Genomic DNA, 16,701 nt, shown 5'->3' with positions numbered 1-16,701 from the left:
ATGGGACATCCCCGTTTATAAGAAATAAAACATTTGTATGCCATCTCCCGGATCCTTATCTATCTTTTAATAATGAGTTTTAAGTCACATTGTTTTACATGGATGTAATATTAATGATCCATTGCTAGAGAGGACTTCACAGGATGTACTGCGGGATGTAGTGCGCACGCGCGGCTCAGAGCCACTGTTTGAGACGGAAGACTGCGGAGTGTATTTACACTTACTGCGAACCACGAGAAAAACTCAAGAAAAGTGCAGGTAAGCAATATGCGAACTATAACCCGAGATCCGTATTTACGATTGGTGACATATTATCGTATTTTTCATGGCTTTCATTCGCCCCTTACAGGAGTGATGAAGCAGATATGTACTAGAAACGCAACCAACCGGACCCAAGCTTTTACAGCTTTAACACTCGACGCTTTCGCACGACATTGATAAGAAATGTTGTTTTGGGCAGTTATGTTAAAGATGACAAATTCTTGTCGTTGTACATTTGTCGTAAACATGACAGAAGAAAATCCTTTGTGTGTTATTTGTGTTTGTGTCATGCAGTTCGTGAGCGCGCTCCATGTGCGCAGCCAGCAATGTTGCGTCGCAGTTGCGCAGTCTGCTTTATAAATCTCTATTAAACATTTGTATGTTTGTGTTATGCATGCTGCTAAATGAACTGATTGAATTTGTATATCTTGTACAATAATAGCTAGCGTGTTCTAGTGTTGTTTTGGTTTGTCAAGCTTTAGATGTAGTGTATAAACTGAAGTGGTGTATTTTAGAGATGAAACATGCTGACCAACACATTCAGACTCCACGAATGACAGGTGAACTATCATATATTTCTTATAATCTATGCACCTTTGTGTTCAGGTCAGATCAGAAGGATGTCAGGGTTTTTGGATGGGATCAGATGTGGAGATTGCGAGTGTAATGTGGACTGGGGTGAGAAGAGAAACACCATTGCCTCCATCGCAGCTGGAGTTCTGGTAAGTTTCATTGATGGTGTATAAACTTTTCTTTTTGCCTTATAATTCTGCATTATTGTCAAGAAGAAACTTTATTAAACTTTAACCACAGGGCTGGGGAATTTAAAAACATAATATGCCAGAATGTTGCTATGTTTGCCAGCAGTTCAAAAATGTTTTCATCCTGCCATTTTGTAATTTTCTGTTTCACTTTCACTTGGTTTATATTTATGCAATTGGCAGACAGTTTTACACAAAACGACTTTATCAGTGTGATTCATGAGATCAAACCCATGACCTTTGCTTTCATAAATGCTATGCTCCACCATGTGACCTATAGGAACTGTGATGGACACAAACCAAAAAAGCTAATGAATATTTGTACCATCACGCAGTATATCCTGTCATAGTTCCCAGCCCTAATTCACCATATTAGCAAAAGCACTCTCTTTTTCTTTTTCTCTAACTCAAAGTAATTTTTCTTGCACATGCAGTTCTTTACAGGCTGGTGGATTATTATTGATGCAGCGATAATGTACCCTAAGGAGGAAGAGTTTCACCACGCATACCACACGTGCGGAGTCATAGCAACTATAGCCTTTCTCATGTAAGTTTCACCTGTATTGTCCTTCTTACTTCCTCAAATGAAGTGAACAAAGTTCTTGTTTGTATTGTATTCACTCAGAATCTCTTTGTGACACATATTAGCTCTTACCTTTGCGATCTACCTTGACCTTGATCTGTCCTAGATGTTTAACCCTGTTGTTTAGCAATGATTCAGTTAAAGTGTTATTGTGACTAGCTGCTGTCATGAAGATGTAGGGTTGCAAAATTCTGAGTATTTTCAAGGCTGGAAACCTTCCATGGGATTTAATGGAAATATATGGGAATTTAAAGGAATAACCTGGGAATTTTAACAAATTGGAGAGTTGCCTTTAACAGGGAACTTAAAGGGGACATTTCACAAGACTTTTTTAAGATGTAAAATTAATCTTTGGTGTCCCCTGAGTGTGTATGTGAAGTTTAAGCTCAAAATACCCCACAGATAATTTATTATAACATGTTAAAATTGTTTTTGGGTGTGTTGTTTTACATTTACATTTATTCATTTAGCTGACGCTTTTATCCAAAGGGACTTACAATTGCTATATATGTCCGAGGTCGCAAACCTCTGGAGCAAAAGTTAAGTGTCTTACTCAGGGACACAATGGTGTGTCACCGTAGATTTGAACCCAGGTCTCTAACACCAAAGTCGTTTGTCTTATCCACTGCACCATCCCCACCCCGATTTTAAATGCAAATGAGCTGATCTCTGCACTAAATGGGAGTGCCATGGTTGGATAGTGAAAATTAAGGGGAGGTTTTATCCCCTTCTGGCATCACAAGGGGAGCCAAATTTGAATGACCTATTTTTTCCACATGTTTGAAGAGAATGGTTTACCAAAACTAAGTTACTGTTTAGTTCTTTTTCACATTTTCTTGGTAGATAGAAGCACTGGGGACCCAATTATAGCACTCTTAACATGGAAAAGTCAGATTTTCATGATAATTTCTATTTTAACTCTTGCAGCATAATTTAGTTTAAAACAACAAGATTTATTGCAATTTCAGTTGAATTTTTACCCTGCACATTCCTCAGTCACATGCACACTTACTGAAGGGTCATTGAGGCCACACCCCTTGCAAGTACTTAGCATCGCTAGCATTCTTCCAGAACATGTACAGATAATTTCTTGAAGCCAGTAAATCATCTAAATGTAAGCTAGCAATATTTCATTGAAAAATTATGAGGCTAGCTATCATGTTGCTAGCTCAAGCTGTGATGCCCTTCTACATTCAGATTTATAAAAGAAAGATTAGCTTTACCGAATCTTTCAGATAACGTACGAAAAAATGAAGAAGAAACGAGTACGAGTCATGTAACACTATACAACACTGTTTAACTTTTGATTCACTACATGTTTGTGTCATCTATATAATATGCACGTGCCTATTTCCAAGATAAGACAGAAGTCTTACTTACCACATGCAACTCATGACCCGGTTGGGACTTTTCAATGAAATCCGGCGTATTAAACATACACGCAAAACGCCGCTGCTACCCCGGATAATAAACTATATTCATTGTTTTCATAAGGCTGGCTTTCTTCTCCTTACACCCAAAAACACACTTCTTCATTCGTGCCATTGTTGAGTTTTGAAATTAAACAAAGCTGTGTCGCTTGATATGATGTTTGTAAGATCTAGTGTCTCCTGCTGATTGACGGGTGGACAGGGTTTTTCTGGGGGAAGCACCCATAAAAAGAAGTGATGCGTATAGCAACCCCTGAAACGTCAGCTGGACCCATAATCGAAAAAAACTTTCCGAAACTTGTAGGAACCCTGGCGAAGTGCATTCGACACAGAAATACTTGCCCAGCTGCTTTTTTAACACTTTGCCTACATTTAGCATGAGGAAACAACTGTGTTAAAAAGTCAGTATGCATGAAATACCATTGAACCACCCCTTTAAATAAAAAATGTGCGCAAGTATCAGGATTCTTAAAAAAAATAAATTATAACCGTGCATGCATGTCAGCGTATGACCAAACAAAATGTTTATTTATGTTTGTACATGATATAGTTTATATAATTTTTCCCAAATTTCCAAATAATTCCCATAAATTCCTGTTAACTTTCCAATTTAACATTTTTCCAAAATTCCCCAGATTAAAAAGACACTCCACTTTATAGTAACATTTGATAGATTTGATAGCGTAGCTTTAAAAGTTGAATGGATTCCAAAACGGTAAAAATCAAAGTGTCCCTTTAATGCAGGGTTTACACCAAACGCGGTTTGGGCGTCAAAATCGCGTCCACCGCGCCTAGTTTGCCGCTTGAACACTTTGAACCCATTCGCGCGTGTAGAGCGGAGTAGACGCGCGGAAAAAGCAAGCATTTGACGCGCGTCCAAGACAACAATCCGCTTCTTGTGGGAGGGGCAACTGCTGTGCGAGTGTCTGTTTGCAAGATGACTGATGTTGATTTGCATTTATCAAGACAGTTACCAGTTTGTATTGGGTAACCTTACTATAGGGGGAAAATAAACGACGTGGGTCGATAAACGTTACGTGACTCAAAAGTGAAGTGTGTATTACAACTTACCAGGTTGCCCAAAGTCCTTACTGACACTCTTCCAAGCGAGGTCCTTTTTATTCCTGTCTCCTAATAGAAATAACAACTTGTGTCATATAGCTCCGAGTGACTGCTTGAGTGAGTGACTCCGGGCGGGGCTGCCACCACAGCAGCAGGCAGGCTCCTAATTGGTTAACGCGGCGCGAAATTCCGCCAAAGTTCAAATTTTTCAACTCGGGCGTCAGCCGCAAATTCGCGTGAACCGCAAAATGCACAAAAGCACCATTCGCGCGTACCGCGCACAACGCTCAATTCGCGCCTTTCGCGCGAGCTTCACGCGCGAATGAGGCGGAAACGCGTCTTCCGCTCCGCGCCGAACGCCTCTTCCGCGCCGCGGGACCTCCTGACGCGCGTCAACGCGTCTACACATTGACTTAACTTTGAAGTCACTCGCGCTTCACGCCTCTACCGCGGTTGGTGTAAACGCACCATAAACGCACCATAATGGTGCATTTACACCAACCGCGCTAGAGGCGTGAAGCGCGAGTGATTTCAATGTTAAGTCAATGTGGAGACGCGTTGACGCGCGTCAGGAGGTCCCGCGGCGCGGAATAGGCGTTCGGCGCGGAGCGGAAGACGCGTTTCCGCGTCATTCGCGTGTGAAGCTCGCGCGAAAGGCGCGAATTGAGCGTTGTGCGCGGTACGGGCGAATGGTGCTTTTGTGCATTTTGCGGTTAACGCGAATTTGCGGCTGACGCCCGAGTTGAAAAATTTGAACTTTGGCGGAATTTCGGGCCGCTTTAACCAATCAGGAGCCTGCTGCTGTGGTGGCAGCCCCGCCCGGAGTCACTCACTCAAGCAGTCACTCGGAGCTATATCACACAAGTTGTTATTTCTATTAGGAGACAGGAATAAAAAGGACCTCGCTTGGAAGAGTGTCAGTAAGGACTTTGGGCAACCTGGTAAGTTGTAATCAGTGTTGGTCAAGTTACTTGGAAAAAGTAATTAGTTACTGATTACTGATTACTTCCCTAAGAAAGTAATCCCGTTACTTTACTGATTACTTATTTTCAAAAGTAATTAGTTACTTTACTAGTTACTTTACTAATTACTTTTCAAAACATGAAGCACGACCTGAATATGCTACACAGTATAAAGCAACAGGGCCCTGCATAAACCACCTTAAGTGTAATTTTCCCTTGAATTCACCCTTATGTTTCATTTAAACTTAAGGGTGTTGCAAAAAAAAACCTTAAGCTTTTTCTGTTGCATCTCCATGGCAACAATAGTATTTTATAAACCTGGGTCGCTGTCGTGAAACCTTTAATGATTACCCTTACCTAAGAGAACCATTTCAGGGATTATACTGTATGCAACACCTTTAAATTATTATCTTACTGTAGGTAAGGGGAATTTACCCCTTAAGTTTCATACTTTCATACCCTTAAGTTTCATACTTAAGGGAAAAACTTAAGGTGCTTTATGCAACCAGGCCAAGACCTTTCAGCCTAATTCTATTCTTTCTGCATATTCCATCATCTCAAAACTGAATCAAATGAAACATTATCTGTTTTAACCTCTCGACGCGCACTAATTCGTTTTTTTAAGCCTACTAACATTAATAATATTAATATCAACATTACTATACATCGTTTAAAAGGTCTACAGGTTTAGCATTAGTGTATGGTCTCTGTTTTGAGATACATGCTCTAGCATCAAAAATGTAGTAAGTTATTTTGTTACAGAAGTCCAGATGACAACATGCAAAATATAAACGGGACTTCTTACCTTATAACGATCGCGAGTCAAATCCGTTCTGTTTTCAGATGTGTGAATAACCCATGAAATCAGTCTAATAAAATTCATCAAATGACAATTTTTGTCCACAAATGCGTATAATCCATGAAATATAGTAGTCTGTTGTTTACATCAGATTTCGCGTGAACGTGTATGAGATGGAGCCGCAGCGGTCACGTCAGCTTATCCACAAATGCGCATAATCCATGAAATACAGTCTGTTGTTTACATCAGATTTCGCGTGAACGTGTATAAGATGGAGCCGCAGCGGTCATGTCAGCTTGGGGTTCAGGGATTTTTTCAGTAAGTTTCACATTGCTAGGTGTTTGCTTAGATTTGAGGTGGAATCTTTCGCTGTAGATAAAAGTTTTAGTAGTTCCCACGCAGAGTGTACAGCGGACGCTGATGTTTTTGTCACCGTTAACTGGGTTAAACTCAAAGTAATGTCGGTACTTCCAAGCATTAAACAGCAACGCTGCATAGTCTTGTTCTCTTCCGCGCTCCATGTTGTCTTCTCACGTTCAACAATACACTGACTGACGGCGCGGCGCTCATACGTCATTGTCACTCGACTCGCGTCACGACACGAGAGATTCTCACGAAACAAAATCAAGATTAAAAAATAACGCAGTAACGCAGCCTGCTAACGGGGAAGTAACAGTAATCTAATTACTGTTTTTGCAATTGTAATCCCTTACTTTACTCATTACTTGAAAAAAAGGAATCGGATTACAGTAACACGTTACTTCTAACGCATTACTGCCCATCACTGGTTGTAATACACACTTCACTTTTGAGTCACGTGACGTTTATCGACCCGCGCCGTTTATTTTCCCCCTATAGTAAGGTTACCCAATACAAACGGGTAACTCTCTTGATAAATGCACAATCAACATCAGTCATCTTGCAAACAGACACTCGCACAGCAGTTGCCCCTCCCACAAGAAGCGGATTTTGCCTCGGACGCGCGTCAAATGCTTGCTTTTCCGCGCGTCTACTCCGCTCTACACGCGCGGATGCATTCAAAGTGTTCAAGCGGCAAACTAGGCGCGGTAGACGCGATTTTGACGCCCAAAACGCGTTTGGTGTAAACCCTGCATTAGTTTCCAATTTGGAATTTTTTCAAATCCTCCCAGATAAAATTCCCATTGAAAGTTGCCAGAAATTTACCAGAAGCTTCTCACCCCTTTGCAACTCTACCAAGATGACATAACTATTAAACTGTTGGTTCAGTGTTACTTATTGTGGATTTGAATGCAGGATCAATGCAGTGTCAAATGGTCAGGTGAGAGGGGACAGCTACAGCGAGGGCTGCTTGGGACAAACAGGTAAGTGTTTTATATGTTATATAATTTATATTATAAATAGTGAGTTTTACAATGTTGCATTGTTTCAAAACAGCTTTACATGAAAAGATGCTTGACATGGTTTATTTTGATAAATGTTTTATAACATATGATGGAAAAGTATCTCCATTACAGAGCAAATACATAAATATCAAACTGAAGAATATTGCTAAAAGAAAAGATGACTTAATTGTAATAGTACATGACAATAAAATGTGTTTTCCATGCTGTGTTTTTGTGTGTAGGTGCAAGAGTGTGGCTTTTTATTGGATTCATGTTGGCATTTGGGTCTCTCATCGCCTCTATGTGGATTCTGTTTGGGGGTTTCGTTGTGTCTGGTAAGGCATTTAGATTTTTTTTGCCAGAATTTTACCTTCCAAATTTGTCTTTTGTCATAATAATGTTTTTGTCTCTGTTCAAAGATCAAAAGACCCTTCCGGTGTATCCTGGTATTGCTATTTTTTTCCAGAATGCATTCATCTTCTTTGGGTAAGATTAAAAATCAACAGATTTATCACTTGCCTTTGAAGTCAGTATTTTAATTAGCATCCGATTTTGTGATTGACTATGTCTCTTATGCAGTGGTCTGGTGTTCAAGTTTGGACGCACTGAGGACCTCTGGCAGTGATGATACCTTCTACCTTCCATCAAATCCCACAGTCCATCAACACATAACTTTTTCTGTACTTTGAATTATTGCTGCCTATTTGCTCTTCTCCTTTCAACTCATTAGTTTCTGTTATATGGTCCTTTATTCTATCTTTCCCTGTGTGGCCACAGAGAGCACATAGTTTGCAAGAAATGCATCAAGTCCATGCCCTATAGTCAGTATAGACTGACTGAATAAAAATTCAGATTCTGTAACCTATTGGAAATAATTAGGATTGGAAAATAATTGGAATAGTTCTCAAAAGTTGAATTGCACCATAGAAATGTTTTTTATTCTGCTTTTACAAAAGCAAAGAAATAAAGCCACAGCAGAATGCTTGCACCTTATGTTTGTATTTCATCCACAAGTGATGCGTCTAAAAAGCTTTAATCTCAATAGGATGTGATTTGAGCATCACAGGTGGCAGCAAACTGCATTTGCTGTGCTGATTCTTATTTGCACATGGTCAAATATGCTAAATTGAACTGACAGTGTGACAGGTTACTTCATAACCCATTTTCAACCACTTTTACATTATTAAATAGCAAAATACTCTGTGATATTCAGCTTTCATTTTGCATAGACGGCAGAATCTATATTACCAAAATAAGTGTGACTGTCAGTCATTTCTCAAACTTCACTGTGTTTCTATTTTAATTGTGTTCTCATTTGCACGTAAATCTGTTCTATTAATTCACCAAATTCATTTCTACATGTAAAACATTGTAATATGTAACATACTCGTATTTGTTTTTTATGCATCCTGTGTTTTTATTTTTATACAGGTTTCCCACAACTTGTTAAAATAATTTTCCCAGTCATTCATTACCAATTTAATACCAAAACATTTTATAGACATTGGGCTTGCAAGGAACTATTTATAGCTGTTAAATTATTTATTGTCTGGCCCGAACAATTTTAAAGTTTGTAATTTCTTCACTATTAAGGCAACCACACAGAATTGCAAACTTTTTGTGTCAGACGAATTATAACAACAACTTATTTCTAAAAGTGGGACTACATGTCCATCTGACCAATAGTAGGTGAAGTGTTTGAAACTGGATTGGCAAAAGCCAATATGTTTGCTATTTTGTTTGGTGCTGCTGTAGTGGTGCAGAAATCTCATCTTTAAGATTTTCTCAGTTTTTCATGAGCGTGGGAACCCTGGTTTATGTTTTGTGTTCTGGAGATGTAAGCTCGTCCTCTGTGTATGGTTGGACATGTGGGAGCTGTATAAAAAGTCTGTATTTTTATTTTATTTTTAAAAAAGCACAATTACTTATTATTTCAGTGGTTATGGGAGAATAATTTACATCAGTTAGAGAAGTAGACTCATTTTTCAACACTAACAATTTTTTTAATTTCTAAACAATAAAAGAATGTAACATAATGTAATCCCTGTTTCTCTTTTTGACAAAAAATAGCTAAAATGCATTCAGCTGTGGGTTCAAAACAAATAAAACATTTGTAAATATGTATGAAGGCTGTGTTTTTTATGTCCAGCAGATAATTTTTTACATGATTTTTATATTTATGTGGTTTCATAAGTTGAACTATGTAGTTATTTTTGTATTAGTCTGTCATTGTGTGATATAATTTGCCACTGAATTAATTGTTTCAACATTTATTTTATTAAGTCAATTGTAAAATGTTTATTTAGATAACCTTTCATCTCTTACACATGTTCTCTGCAATCATAATTTTGTCTGTCCAGATCTTTATAGCTTCACCACCAAATGTGGAAACTACAGAAGAAAGACATGCATTATTAATATTATAAACATTATAATAGGGATATGCATTTTGAGGTAATTTGACTTTTAATGATAATATAGGAATGAATCTGAGAGGAATAAAACAACCAATCACCTCCCAGAATGCCTGGTCATCAAAGCACTTTCTGTACTGTTGAGGTCTCCAGATCCTCAATTTCAAAAACAGTCCTGCAGATCATGATTAAGGTGTATTGAAACATTAAAAAATAATCCACCCAACAACCCTAAACATATATTTTATGTTCATTTCAGTTAAATATACTATTAAATACTGATTAATCAAATGATTAAAACTTGCGCCCCCTAATGAAATTTTTACAGCTTTGGTTTTAGCATACCTGTGGCTATTCCCATCACCAGACTCATGCACAGTGTTATGAGGAGAACACAGATGTGATGCACAGCAAACCGCAGAGCTCTGAGAACATCACACAATGAACATTAATACATCATTTACATTTACACACGTGGCAGACACTTTTATCCAAAGCAACCTGAAAAGCATTACAAGGTATCAGTATCAGAAATAGATTTAAATGTGGCCTTAATGGAGTTTGATGGACACATTTATATATGATAGAGCAAAAGTAAAATATAGTTTTACATTGTGCTTTCTGTACTGGCCAGCCGTAGAAATAAAAGAGCGAACCATCCCAGAATTCCAGGTATGGCATGAACGTTGAGAACGCCACAGGTGTCGTGACACTCAAAAGCAAACAGCATGTGACTCTGAAAGAAAAAACAAATCAAGGAAAATCACTACATGAAATCATGCTGCAGACTTTAAATGGATATTTATGGATATAGATACAAAATCACATTATATCTGAAGATAAACATATTGTGTGATGTTCCAAAAACATGAGTTCACCTTGAAAATCTAGAAGATTTGTGCAAAAAGTCAGATTTTTTGGCTTTTATTTTAAGAGGACATTTCACAAGACTTTTTTAAAATGTAAAATAAATTGTTGGTGTCTCCAGAGTACGTATTTGAAGTTTTAGCTCAAAATACCATATAGGTAATTTATTATAGCATGTTAAAATTGCCACTTTGTAGGTGTGAGCAAAAACGTGCGTTTTTGAGTGTGTCCTTTAAAATGCAAATGAGTTGATATCTGCACTAAATGGCAGTGCTGTGGTTGGATAGTGCAGATTAAGGGGCGGTATTATCCCCTTCTGACATCACAAGGGGCCAAATTTCAATAACCCTGTTTTCGCAGAGAATGGTTTACCAAAACTAAGTTACTGGGATGTTCTTTTTCACATTTTCTACTTTGATAGAAGCACTTGGGACCCAATTATAGCACTTAAACATGGAAAAGGTTAGATTTTTCATAATATTATAGCACTTCTGCTCCTAGGAACAAAAAAACAAAAATTTTCGTTTGATTACATAACAATATTTTTTTCACGATTCATGTGGCTGTACCTTCATGTACCGGAATCCCATGGCGGATAAGAGAGCAGAAAAGAAACCAATCATCATGGCAACCCATGGAGCTTGGACTGCGGTCATGGCAACACCAAAAGCGACACCACCAGAAAGGGCAGAGCGCTGGATGTGCACCTGGATAAAACAGGTAAAATGTTTATGAAACATGCTATGCTTCATTTGATTTCCATCAAAGGTGTGATCTGTTTATTGCAAATCCGGGAACAATTGAAGAGCTCAGATACAAAAGCAGATAATCGCCCCCCATGTAAAAATGAGATAATGATATTAATGGCCTGTATTATACGTTCATCCAATACTTTCGCTTCAAATCCCTTTAATCCCACTCTCAAGCCATTCAGAAATACCGCTTTGTTGGCGGGATCTATTAAGATAAAAATGCTCATTTACAAGAAAACATGTCAGACGCACTTACAGTAGAGAGTTTTACATCTGAGCTCCTCAATTCTCCATCTCAGCATAGTACAAGTCAACAGAAAACACTTTCTTCCAACATCTTTTACTTGTAATCCGACATGACTGATTTTATCATTACACCAAACTATCTTTGTGGAGTTGTCAGGAAATCTACTCACCATGTTCATTTTTCCTTTAGAGCTAGAGAGCATAGAGATAGACATCGCTATGACAACACTGACAGCCAGAGACAGATATGTCCCATATATCACCCTAAGCTTTAGTCCTGTCTCCCACTTCTTATACACTACTGCTGAGTTAAAACTGGGCCAGAATATCCACAGGAAAAGTGTTCCTGTTAGAGAGAGAGATAGAGAGAGAGAGAATTTTAAAATATGTGTTTGGCACGTTGAGTGATCTTATGTGCATCACGTGTCTTGTCAAAATAAGTGCCTGCTGCAGATGCTTCTTAAAGGTTTATGATCAAAGAGACGCTCGTGTTTGCCAGATAGGCCTACTCTCATAATCTCATGCGTAATCAGAGTTTAGTGTTAAGGGAGTGCGTGTATTTTGTGAACGTAAGCGTTTCTTTTATCATAAACAGTTTTGATGTGTGTGAAGCAGACAAACACGTGATGCACATGGTTCACATGACGCAACAAACACATATTTTAAAAACATAAGCAAAACACATGACACTCCGAACACATATTTTGGATTTGCGCCCCTCGGATGACCAGTCACGAGCTGCCACTGGATCCTAATGATCTGATTTATCTATAAGGTTTATATACAATTAGCATATCTGTAATGTATTTCGGTCCTAAGCCATGAAAGGATGTATAAACGAGTAATAATAAAATTTAATTCTAACTGGATGCCAGTGTAAGGACCTGAGGACTGAAGTGATGTGCTCAAATTTTTTGGTTCTGTTTCTGTATGAGCTGCAGCTGTCTAATGGTCTTTTTGGGGATCCCAGTAAGGAGTCCATTGCTATAATTCACCCTGCTGGTGATGAAAGCATGAACAAGTCCTGTCTTGAGACAAAACATCTGATTCTGGCTAAATTTCTGAGTAAGCTGATTTGCTTATCGCTTTCACATGACTACTGAAATAAAGGTCAGACACGAAGATTTTGCGTCTTTAGACCCCTAGAGTCAAGGTATGTGCTAACCTTGATACTTTCATCTTTATTTCCAAATACAATGACTTCAGTTTTGTCTTTGTTTAAATGGAGGAAGTTTAACGCATCCAATTGTTAATTTAATCAATGCACTTACATAGAAAGTCAATGGGGCTGTAGTCATTGGTTGACAGGGCTAAGTATATTGTATAGCTGTGGGTAAGCAATTTAGGGGGAGCATATGAAGAGTTTCGTTGCAAAACGAGATAACCACCGTTTTTTTAATTGTTCAGAAATCGCGTTTTTTGGTTGTGCATTCCAATTAATTTCAATGCAACTGCAGCTGGTTTGTTTTGATTTAAAACCTTCATTACTTAAAAAATACAGCTAAGTAGAACCATAAAACAAAATAATAACATGATAACATAATAATAAACATGTTTTGACAAAAATGTTAAAAAATGGATTTATCTCGTTTTGCAACGAAACTCTTTATATACAAATTAAACAGGAGCGGTACAAGAATTGAGCCTTGTGGGACTCCACAATGTCATGTAGAATTAAAGTAAACTCATAAAACATTTTGGTTGAAAAATGTCTCAGCTACTGTATCCCATAATGCAATGCACTTGCATTGTTTGACAAGCCATGTTTTGCAGGTTTCAGTTAGATGTCCTCTTTTGTATTCATGTGAGCTGTTTGGTACTCACCCAACATAGCGAATAATCCAGTCCTACTGTCAGTTTTCTCTTTCTCTGGTTTCTCGTGTCTGATCTTTTCTCTGTGCAGTACCCATGATGCCATCACACCAAAAAGACTCCCAAAGACATGAAGAAGCATGATGCTGTACAATGAATCTGCCTAACATGTTTAAAATGACCGCTTTAGTAAAATGTTAATAACTCACACTCAATTACTCTGCATAAAATAGTACATAGTACAAAATGGTATCCAATAGTATAGGTGTCCAACGCCATACTTTTGTACTCATTGTCATGGATCACAAGATGTATTGGGCCATAACATTATAATATTTTTGGTAAAAGTGTCTTGTTTAGCTGTCTTGTGTAGTCAGTTTTAGTGCCTTAAATTACAAAAATCCAGTTTGGGAAAGGTGTGCACTTTGCCTTTTTCTTTCTTAAAACTGGCTAGTATTATATCTTGTAATAGTAATAAGTAAAATTCATCAATTCATCATCCCTTTGATCATTTGTAACTGGGAAGGTAAAACTTCTCTTACATGGAGCAGAGTTCGCACAATCCACTGATTGACCACAAATCCTGTGACTTCCACCAGCGCCATAAGCAAAAGCTGAACCGGATTCGTTTTTCCATGGACCGCTCCCATCGCAACCAGTGCCGAAGCTGCACAGAGCTCTGCCTCGATCACACTAGATATAGGACACAAATAACATTGGTTGTGATGCTGACAAACGTCTTTAAACAGAAAAACATTAGATAGATGTTGAGAAGTTGATGTAGAAGTTGAGAACAAATACACTGTAAAAAGAAGACCTATTGAACTTAAAATGTTCTACTTGTTAAAGCTATTTTTTTCAATTTGGTCATTTGAGTTCAATTTAACCGAACCAGTTGAAAAAATGTGACAAATTCAAGTCACAAGAAGATTTTGAGTTGAAGCCTGATTTTTATAGGCTATCGGTTGACTACTGTTTAGACTTTTTTGAAAAGATATGTCAGCATACAGTAAATGTCAATGTCTAGAAACCCTTTTTTTTTTTTTGCAGAAATCAAACACAATGTTATTGTTCTTATGCTTACATTTCTCTTTTGATTCTCCATCAAACTGGGTGTTGACCAATCAGCTCAATATTAATCTCAACAAGACTAAATATCACATAATTGTTGCCATAATGTGTGTTAATAAAATGATTTTCCATCCTAGATGATCAGCACTTCTTGTGTATATCTCCCACACATCCTGTGAAGCTTATCCAACAAATCAGCCTCTGAACATTTTCAGTCCCTTCAGCCATCAAACAACTTTCCAGGTCATTGTTATTACAATGATATATATACATTGTTTTGTCTTTACCTCTTCATATTAATGTAGATTGCCCCATTGTGATGACGTTGTGGCAGCAGAAAACCATTCATCAAGACAGCCCATTGAGTGGCCATTGCAGCCACCAGCAGGTTGAACCCCGATCCACTGAAACCGTATCGTACGAGGAAGGTGCCCAAGAATCCGAAGCCCATGAATATCATCACATGGATATCCTGGAATTCTGTAAAAATGATTGAGTTTCCAATAATGGCAAGCGATAAAAGCTGGGATATAAACTTATTTTTTTTAAATACTGCTAGTAATGAAGAAACACCTCTTATCTACCGAAACCAGAGAGGTCATGGCTCCCCACCCCAACAGCAAGACGCTACACATTTATAAACAATTCAAACCAAAGTCATATTCAACTTTTTGCAGATTGTTTGACACTTTTATATTTTGAACTAACAGCAATATTTACTAAAACAACCAGAAATAAATTTAAAGCTAAATGTGCTGCTGACAGACATTTATGTTCTTTCATGTGTTTGATATCAGCTAAACGTAGCAGACTTATGAAAAGTAATGTTTGTTGTCGTTTCTATAAAAATAACAGATTTATCTTAAGCTGTACAATGTATTCAATTTGGCAACACTGACTAATTCACAACACAATAGCTCAAATGTCAAGAAGACTTACTGACCTGCATATAAGCGAATGAAAGTCTTTTGATCAAACTCTCTTGGTTCATGTTGTTCGATTTTCACAAAAAAGACAAACAGTAGAAGAAATGTGGTTTCCAGAAGAAAGGTGACAAGCGGAAGTCTTGAACGAAGACTTGGGGCGTATTGAGGAGCCATTATTACTGTGACAACTCTGAATGTCTGTAATCTTGCCCATCCAGGGATGAGTCCTCACACAGCTGACAATATTGTAAGATGACGTAGAAGGGGCATAGAAGTGTTTCTCAAAAAAGACAAACATGTGAACGATTTTTAAAAACAGGTTAATTGCAATAATACTTTTTGTAAAGCTTGGAATGCTTATTTATTATGTGTGTAAAACAACCTATAAGCAACACAGTACAAACAAGCATTATTATGTAGCTATTGCCTTTTAAACTTTTTATACGTTATTTTAGCTAATGTAATGTGTATACATGTCACAGCTATTATCAGATAATTTTAACAGCATTCATAATCACTTAAAAGTGTTTATAAATGAAATTATTATTTTCCCCCAAAATAGTTAAATTACAGAAAGGTGGGAAATTATTAAACACCTGTAATATTTATTTATAAGTTCAATAAACAATTTATAATTGCATATTATCCATAGACATGCCATTTAAACAAAAGCAGTGACATTGTTTATAATAAACCCTTACATTTTGTAGCAATAATAAAAATATTTTCATATTTAAACATTAAGAATAATATTATATTTAATATATTGAGACATTAATAATAGGGAAATGTATTCCATAGTAGGAAAGTTTTATCACTTTATCACTAATCAAAATATTAAGCCCCAGTATATAAACCGGTATGGTTCATAAATTATTTTAAAGGGGACATTTCAAAAGACTCTATTAAGATGTTAAATAAATCTTGCTTTCTCCAGAGTACATATGTGAAGTTTTAGCTCAAAATACCCCACAGATAATTATTATATCATGATAAAATTGCCACTTTGTAGGTGTGAGCAGAAATGTGCCGTTTTTGGGCTGTGTCCTTTAAAATGCAAATGAGTTAATCTCAGCATTAAATAGCAGTGCCCTCGTTTGTATTTTTATAAAAAGATCCCCTTCTGACATCACAAGGGGAGCCACATTTCAATGACCTATTTTTAACATGCTTGCAGAGAATAGTTTACCAAAACTAAATTACTGGGTTGTTCTTTTTTACATTTTACAGATGCACTGGGGACCCAGTTATTGCACTTCAGCATGAAAAAAGTAAGATTTTCATGATATTTCCCCTTTAATACAACCGTGAAGCTCACAAGCTGTCAAATGCTGCTGCTTTGCTAAAAATAAAATAAAAAAAATGCTGCTTTGCTGGACAGTGCCATAAGC

At 37.4% G+C, this 16,701-nt stretch overlaps 2 protein-coding genes across 2 annotated transcripts; one reads left to right on the top strand and one right to left on the bottom strand.

The window, feature by feature from the left end:
- Positions 1-101: 101 nt before the first annotated feature.
- On the top strand, positions 102-9,344 carry tmem50a (transmembrane protein 50A). The gene is made up of 7 exons (XM_055169321.2): positions 102-258; positions 868-983; positions 1,457-1,569; positions 7,134-7,201; positions 7,465-7,557; positions 7,642-7,708; positions 7,802-9,344. The coding sequence occupies exons 2-7, from the start codon at positions 882-884 to the stop codon at positions 7,845-7,847; spliced, it is 489 nt and encodes a 162-aa protein (XP_055025296.1). The 5' UTR covers positions 102-258; positions 868-881; the 3' UTR covers positions 7,848-9,344.
- rhd (Rh blood group, D antigen) lies at positions 8,947-15,834 on the bottom strand. Its single transcript, XM_055169319.2, has 10 exons — positions 15,328-15,834; positions 14,672-14,864; positions 13,856-14,006; positions 13,326-13,476; positions 11,672-11,847; positions 11,073-11,210; positions 10,248-10,372; positions 9,982-10,061; positions 9,738-9,811; positions 8,947-9,613 (listed from the first exon to the last, which is right to left on the bottom strand). Exons 1-10 carry the CDS (start codon positions 15,482-15,484, stop codon positions 9,587-9,589), a joined length of 1,272 nt encoding a protein of 423 aa, XP_055025294.2. The 5' UTR covers positions 15,485-15,834; the 3' UTR covers positions 8,947-9,586.
- Between the last annotated feature and the right edge of the window lie 867 nt (positions 15,835-16,701).

The sequence above is a fragment of the Misgurnus anguillicaudatus genome, chromosome 11 (assembly GCF_027580225.2).
Source record: "Misgurnus anguillicaudatus chromosome 11, ASM2758022v2, whole genome shotgun sequence".
Lineage (NCBI taxonomy): Eukaryota > Metazoa > Chordata > Actinopteri > Cypriniformes > Cobitidae > Misgurnus > Misgurnus anguillicaudatus.
This window is presented reverse-complemented; position numbering and strand designations above follow the sequence as displayed.

Excerpts from the sequence above, each read along its gene's own strand:
- tmem50a (XM_055169321.2), top strand. The coding sequence starts at position 882 with ATGTCAGGGTTTTTGGATGGGATCAGATGTGGAGATTGCGAGTGTAAT. Across the intron at positions 1,570-7,133 it reads GCAACTATAGCCTTTCTCAT|GATCAATGCAGTGTCAAATG; the intron begins GTAAGTTTCACC and ends ATTTGAATGCAG. Across the intron at positions 7,709-7,801 it reads AATGCATTCATCTTCTTTGG|TGGTCTGGTGTTCAAGTTTG; the intron begins GTAAGATTAAAA and ends TCTCTTATGCAG.
- rhd (XM_055169319.2), bottom strand. The coding sequence starts at position 15,484 with ATGGCTCCTCAATACGCCCCAAGTCTTCGTTCAAGACTTCCGCTTGTC. Across the intron at positions 14,865-15,327 it reads TTTCATTCGCTTATATGCAG|AATTCCAGGATATCCATGTG; the intron begins GTCAGTAAGTCT and ends TCATTTTTACAG. Across the intron at positions 11,211-11,671 it reads CTAAAGGAAAAATGAACATG|GTGCACATCCAGCGCTCTGC; the intron begins GTGAGTAGATTT and ends TGTTTTATCCAG.